This window comes from Physeter macrocephalus, unplaced genomic scaffold (assembly GCF_002837175.3).
Source record: "Physeter macrocephalus isolate SW-GA unplaced genomic scaffold, ASM283717v5 random_514, whole genome shotgun sequence".
NCBI lineage: Eukaryota > Metazoa > Chordata > Mammalia > Artiodactyla > Physeteridae > Physeter > Physeter macrocephalus.
The window spans coordinates 4,168-11,430 of NW_021145898.1; the positions used below are offsets into that span (position 1 = coordinate 4,168).

A 7,263-nucleotide genomic window follows, 5' to 3' on the forward strand; every position below is an offset into this window, starting at 1 on the left:
TACAGAGCTCCCCTGGGAAGGTGGTGAGTGCCCTGTTGCTGGAAGAATTCAGAGACTGGATCTTCTTTCTCCTGATGGTGGCAGGTTGGCCTATGTGACCTCTGCAGACTCTCTAACCTGGAGTCTGTGCTGGCATGAGTGCTGTCATAGGTTGCCTTTTGACCACCTACACTTGTGCAGTCTGTTCTAATGTGCAGCTGTGGGCTGCTTGCCTGAGGTTTGTTCAGATGGAGGGAGTGAACATATCTTCGGGTTTGTCACTGTTTCTTTCCATTGGCCGTAATATCAGGGGTGCTTAGTTTGTGCTTGGTCCCCAAGACTGACATCTGAAATTAGCCAGTTGAGGGCCACTAGCTGTAAGAAGTGTGAGTGCTGGTGTGTGCTAAAGCCATGGAGTGCTGAGCACTGGGGCTCCAGGGCACTCTCATCTCTTGCAGTGAGCAAGCTGTGTGGGAAATGCAGTCCCACTGACACAGACATCCTGCAGCCCTCCTTCAACTTCCTGTATTGGAGCCTTCATCAGACCACGCTGGGCAGTCAGAAAAGAGGTGCTGGGGCCCGGGCTGGCATAGTGAAGAGGAAGGGTGCTGGGCAGTGTCTATGGCCCTTGCTGCCCTCAGTTTTTCCATCAAAAAAAAAATAAAAAGGGGTGTGTGTGGCTGGATCGGATGGTCCTAAGGTCCTTTCTGGTTCCAGTAACCTGTGGTTCCGAAATGAAACTTAGAGCCTTAAGCTGATCCTTTTGTTCATTCACCATGTGTGTGTGAAGCACCCATAGGGTGCTAACTAAACGCCGCCTGCCCTGCTCAACCCTCTACAGCTGCTGCAGTGCTCCTGAGCAGCACGGCCCTGATAGAGCTTCTAGAGAAGACGCTGTCCCTCACCTGGGCTGAGGAGGGCTCTCCCGGGCCCGAGCTCCTCTGCTCCGCCTGGCTGCTCACTGCCTCCTTCTCTGCCCAGCAGCACGATGGCAATCTGCAGGTTAGTTTCTAACCCCTGTTGCTTTGGGGCATGGGTGGCACTCAAGGAGTGACAAGATCTTGAGTTCTGATCCCAGATCTGTGGCTTATTAGTTGTGTAAACTTGGCAAGGTATTTAACTCTCTGAGCTTCAGTTTCCTTGCCTACAAAACAGGGAAAAAACATTCAAGGCTGTTGTCAAGTTGGTTTACGTTAATCCATTTAGCACACATGGATCACCTGCATGCCAGGCTGTATTCTAGGCACAGAGGAATAAAAAATGAATACAGTATATACCCCAGACTTGGGGAACTTGTGTTGTAATCTTTAAGCAAAGCCCTGAAAGGTAAGCAAGACTGTACCAGGCTAAAATAGTGGGGGAAGGGTGCTCCAGGCAAAGAGAATGATACGAGCACAGGCCTGAAGCTGCACAAATATAAGACTTGGTATATATATTTGAAGAGTGGTGAGGTACTATGTGGCTGGAGTGTAGGGAATGGACTGTCAGAATGGACCAGAAGGCAGAATCCAGCCTGTGACCTTGAAGTTGTGGGTGGCAAAGCTGTGAGTGCCATACTGTGTAAGCTGTCATGTGACTGTTTGAGAAGGTGATGCAGGGAACAGGAGAGCCATGGACATATCCACAGAGCACCCTCTGTGGTGCTCTCAGCCCCTCCCTCTTGTACGACCTTGTCATCCTAGTGCCCTGCATGAGCTCCTCTGTGGGCTGCTTCACATTCAGGTGTTTCCTCCCTAAGGCTGGCTGCCCCTAGTGGACAGAAACCATCTCCTAGCCTTTGAGGTATCCTCATACTGTGCCCAACTCTGTGCCAATCTATTGCCAGGCACACACTCATTTGTGTAGAAGTGAAGTGAGTTTTCAAGTTTGGCCTCTAGGGTTTCAGTAAGCTGTGGCACATCTACGCTATAGCAGATCCTCAGTTAGTTGCCAGTGGGGTTGATTTGGGACAGGAACCTCTCCTACTTTTCTATGTGAGGCTATTGGGCCAACCCCTACCCCTGCAGTCACCTGCCTGGATGGAAGCCTGCACCTTGTCGTTGGTTCTGCCCTGGCCCTCAGCTCATAACTAGCCAATTATGTAACTACCTCTACTCTAAGTCCTGCCCTCTGCCCTAGTTCAGGCCTGATCATTCATCCTCACCACTAATATGGCCTAGCCACAATCTTCTGGCCTCCAGCCTCTCCCTTGCTCCACCTCTCCTATCCCTATGGCCACGGTCTGTCCACACTTCCCCTCTGCTCTTTGTCCTTCAGCAGCCTTTTTGTTCTCCTCATGGCTGCTGAGACCCTTCCTACCAGGCCCCTCTGCAGCCTTACTTTCTGCCATTCTACCCTCCTTTCCTGTCTTCTGACCAAGTGTTTGCTCTTCTCCCAGTCAACTGTGCTCTTTCACATCTCAGTACTTTTTTTGTTTGTTTTTGGTTGATTTTTAATAGCTGTTATTTTTAGGACAGTTTTAGATTTACAAAAAAAATGAGCAGATAGCACAGAGTTCCCATATAACCTCCACACACAGCTTCCTCTGTTTACATCTTAGTTTAGTATGGCATCTCCATACTTTTATACAAGTTGGTTCTTCTGCCTGGAACCTGCCAATTCCACCAGCTAACAAGCATTTTTTTTTTCTGGCTGTGTTGGGTCTTTGTTGATGTGTGCGGGCTTTCTCTAGTTGCAGACAGCGGGGGCTACTCTTCGTTGTGGTGCGCGGGCTTCTCATTGCGGTGGCTTCTCGTTGCAGAGCACGGGCTCTAGGTGCACGGGCTTCAGTAGTTGTGGCATGCAGGCTTAGTAGTTGTGGCTCGCGGGCTCTAGGGCGCAGGCTCAGTAGTTGTGGTGCACGGGCTTAGTTGCTCCGTGGCGTGTGGGATCTTCACATACCAGGGCTCGAACTCGTGTCCCCTGCATTGATAGGTGGATTCTTAACCACTGCGCCACAAGGGAAGCCCTAACAAGCATTTTTGAGGAATTGCTTTGTGCCAAGCACTTGTAGATCCAAGTAGAGGAAAAGCTGCCTTCAGGCAGCTTATGTTCTGGGTAAGGAGAGCAGAGCAGACTCACAGCTTTGAACCTGTCACCCAAACTAACCCCTAGTATGGTCATTGCTTTGACATTAAGGAGCACATTCACGACGCTGATCCTCAGCTGTTCTTCACGATAGCTCTGGAGAGAGTGAAAGCAGGTGGCACTGTTCCCTTTTCATAGGTGAAGGATGTAAGGCAGGCTGAGAGAGGTGCAGTGCGGTGACTTGCCCACGGCCATACAGCTGGCAAGTGGCAGAGCCAGGATTTTGATTCCGGGCCATTGGACTCCAGATCTGAGTTAGGTGGTTGGTGGGCTGAAGAGGAGACTGGCCCACAGCTAAGGCTGGGAAAGACTCCCTGGTGCCGGAGCTCTCTGAGGATGGGGGAGAGTTGGGAGAAGCAGGGTTCTCCAGGTCTGGGCTTGATTTTCCCCCTCAAGCTCCTGAATCCAGGATCGGTGAGGCTCACAAAACTCTGTGTGGCCTCCTCTGTCCTTCTGGATGCAGCGGGTATGTGTAGCGGGGGGTAAAAGAGATATTGTAGCAGGTGGTTTTCTGCCTAAGCTCCCAGAATGTGGGGGTTATCCCTTTACCCTCTGCCCTGCCAGGTTCATCAGACGCTGTCTGTGGAACTGGACCAAGTATTGAAGGCCCTCAGCTTTCCGAAGAAAAAGGCTGCGCTGCTCTCAGGTGTGGGACCAAGGGCCTCTAGCAGGAGGAGAAAAACCTTTCCCCTAGATTCTGAGATGAGACCACCCCACCCAGACCAGCCTGCGGTCACCCCTTTATTATCCCCGTGGTCTTCCCCCTGTGACAGCGCTGGTGGGGAGGTGGGGAATGAGGCAAGAACTGGGTGTAAGGAGTTTTCTACTTTCAGCTGCCATCTTACGCTTCCTGCGGACAGCCCTGCAACAAAGCTTTTCCTCTGCCCTGGTTGCCCTGCTGCCCTCGGGGGCCCAGCCACCGCCAGCCCCTGAAGACACTGTCCTGGCTCCACTGGGAACATCACAAGTGCTGTCCCTGGTCATTGGACTGCAGAACCTCCTGGTTCAGGTAAGGCCTTTGTGGAGTGGGACCCTGGCAGTGGAGCCTGCTTCTCCCAGGATGACAGCAGGAAGGGGTGGCTGCCTGTCAAGATCCTGGTATTCCCACTAAGGTCTAGAGAGAGGATTGACTGGTTTTAAAGTTACAGTGACAGAAATGAAACTCAAATTGTCTCATAACTGAGAAGTCCAGGGGTCAAAACTGGCTTTAGGCACAGCCTAGATCCCAGAGGCTCAGACAGTGTCATCAGAACTCTGTCTCCATCTCTTGGCTCTGCATTTCTCTGTCAGCTTCATTCTCATGGGATGGTAGGATAACCAGCAGCAGCTCCTGGCTTATGTCCTTCCAGCAGAAAGAAAGTTTCTCTTTCCTAGTAGTCCCCAGAATTGAGTCTCATTAGCCTGGCTTGGTAATGTGGCAGTCACTATGCCCAAAACATGAGATGCTCTGATTGACCTGGCTTGGGTGAGTGTCCTCTCCTGGAGGCTGGGGCATATGGTCAGCTCTCCCTAACTCACATGGACTAAACATAAGAGAGGGATGGTTCTGCAAGAGAAAACTGTTCTTAGAAGAAGGAGTAATGGATCCTGGACAAGCAAAAACAGTAGATGTCCACCTCAGAGGGGAAAACTGTTCTTAAAAGAAGGAGGAATGGATCCTGGACAAGCAAAAACAGTAGATGTCCACCTCAGAGGGGTTTGTGTTTTACAGCTTAGAGGATTCTTGGAGATCATTGTTTATCTAGCAGTCACATACTGTGAAGGGTGGTGGGGGCATGGAGATCGATCAGATTCCCACCTTTTGAGAAGTTAACAGTTTCAGGGGCAGTGGATGGTGCCATGTGGATAAGAGGTGCTAACACAGAGTGGGCAGTGCTGGGTTGAAGGGAAGCACTGCACAGTGGGGGCACAGGACACACATTACAGGCTGGTGTAGGGTGACTGTGAGGCTGGCTGTCAGAGAAGCCTTTCTGGGGGAGGTGCTTGAGCTGGGCTGGAAATATCAAGTGACTTGTCCTAGGTCCCCGAGGGTAGGGGGCATCAGAGATGGGATTGATTTTGATGGCAGCACAATTTCGTTCTCTGATATGGACTCATTCCCTGTCCTTGGCCCTCTGGCCCGTTCCTACCCATGATTCCCTGAGACTTTCTTCTCATTCAAGGAGCTTATTGTCTGTTATTTTCCAATATGAGCTGGTCACTATAGGGTGACCAAGGCCCCAGATGTTTATGCTGTTTTAATTAGACTTGGACTCTCTTTTCCTGCTCCTTAAAGCTTGCCCAAGACCGACGGTCACAGATCCACGTGGTCTGGTCTGATGGCAAGGCATCATGGGCAAGAAGAGGGAGGTGGGGGCAGCCAGCAAATGAGTGAGAGGAGTTGCAGAGACTTCCTCGGGGGAGGGGTGGGGCCTTGATTTGAGTGGTCTCTGCTGGCCCCCCAGATAATGACAGACATATTTGATATGGCTGTTGATTGTGGGAGATTATGTTCAAGGATTGATCCCCACTGGGCCTGTGCACAGGTTGGGGGAAGTGGGGAAATGTGAGGATGTAGAGAAGGCTCCAGAAGTGGGCCCTGTGCCGGCTGTGCGGATGCCAAGTCTTGTCCTGCTAGCACATCTATTCAAAGGCTCTGTGCTCTTCATGGATCAGACCTCTATCACGTATAGCACTTTTCTCTCTCTGTTGTGAGTTCCCATTTTCATATCGGTCTTCCCCAGGCTGTGAGCTCCTCAAAGTTAGGGAGCTCACAGCCTGTGTGTCTGGTTAATCTTTGTGTCTCCTTCCCCTTGTGGGTTCAAATCCAATTGGGAAATCAGGAATCAAATGAGAACCAAAGCATCATCTTTATTGCTGATAAACACCATAGCAGAATGTAGCTGGGACTTAACGTCAGAACGGGCTTTTTTTTAGTCTGAGGTTTTTCAAACATACAGCAAAGACGAAAGAATTTTACAGTGAACACTCATATACCCACCATGTACATTCTACCATTAACATTTTACTATGCTTGCTTTATCATATCTTATCCAAAAGGATTTTTTAACTACCCTCCTTCCCTTGGGCCAGACCAGGAGCCCATAGGCAGGTAAATTGTGTTTGCATTTCCATAATGTCCATGTTGGACACTTAGCCAGCTGGCCAAGATCTTAAGAGTTTGAGTTCATGGGAGCATGACCTTTAATACCTTAGTCCTGCCCTGATGGCTCAGTAGGTGTTAACCTAGCATCTCACTTGTTAGATAAATTTCTTGTTGGGTGAGGAGGAGCCAGTTAGAGGCGGGAGGAAGGGCAAATGCTTTCTCTCCAATGTTTCTGAAAGGGCTGAAGTTCCTGTTTTAATATTCAGAACATAGAGAGGGGGAAAATGATTCCCTTATACTCAATACCCAGCATAAAGCCTCCCACAAAATTGGCATTCAGTAATGTTTGTTGAATGAGTGAATGAGGACGCAGAAATGAATATGATGCCGTTTCAGCCATTTAAGCACTCACAGATTGTAGGAAACACAAGAAATTATAATTAATGGCAAAATGACCTATTATTTGAATCAAGGAAGGCTCCACAGGAGAGGTTGCATTTGAACTGGCTAATCTTGGGTACCTGGGAAAAGGGTGGAAGTGCCCACCGGTTAAGAGTTAATTTTAGATTGGAGAAGGAGAAAGGGCACATGGTCTAGGATTTGTTTCTAGACTTGCCACCTACCACCCAGGTGTCCTCAGGTCAAGTATTTTCTCTCTGGACCTCAGTTTCCTCAGCTGTAAAATGAGGTTAGTGAATTAGCTCAACTACTTCAAACTGTAGGTCTTAAAGACCTTACGGATCCTGTGAAGGAGACTTAGGGGTTGTTAAAGAGCGAGAGTGTTTCCCCTATTATACGTTTCACTAAGATATTCATCATTAAAAATATATATATAACAGAATTATTTTATTATAGGATCTTAGTAGAATCTTAAACTGGGAAGAATATTTATCCTATGATTTACCTGTATAGTATAAATACATAAATAAACAAGTCATTGCCTGGGATTAATTTCCAACTGATTTCTTTTTTTTTTTTTCCTTCAGTATAGTCACCATTTTTTGAGTGTTAACTCTGTGCCAAGCACTGGTTAAACCCTCTGTATGCATTGCTCATCTTACCCTCTCGGCACCCCAAGTAATCTTTTTTTTTTTTTTCTTGTGGTATGCGGGCCTCTCACTGTTGTGGCCTCT

At 48.8% G+C, this 7,263-nt stretch overlaps 1 protein-coding gene across 1 annotated transcript in view; it reads left to right on the plus strand.

The window, feature by feature from the left end:
- Positions 1-437: 437 nt before the first annotated feature.
- LOC114485139 (meiosis inhibitor protein 1-like) overlaps positions 438-7,263 on the plus strand; it is a gene marked incomplete at its 5' end in the record, with an annotated part of 12,911 nt that continues 6,085 nt past the window's right edge. The window contains 4 exons of the mRNA XM_055083186.1: positions 438-548; positions 821-981; positions 3,610-3,691; positions 3,879-4,054. Of these exons, the coding sequence (XP_054939161.1) occupies positions 438-548; positions 821-981; positions 3,610-3,691; positions 3,879-4,054 (530 nt within the window). The remainder of the gene's footprint in view (positions 549-820; positions 982-3,609; positions 3,692-3,878; positions 4,055-7,263) is intronic.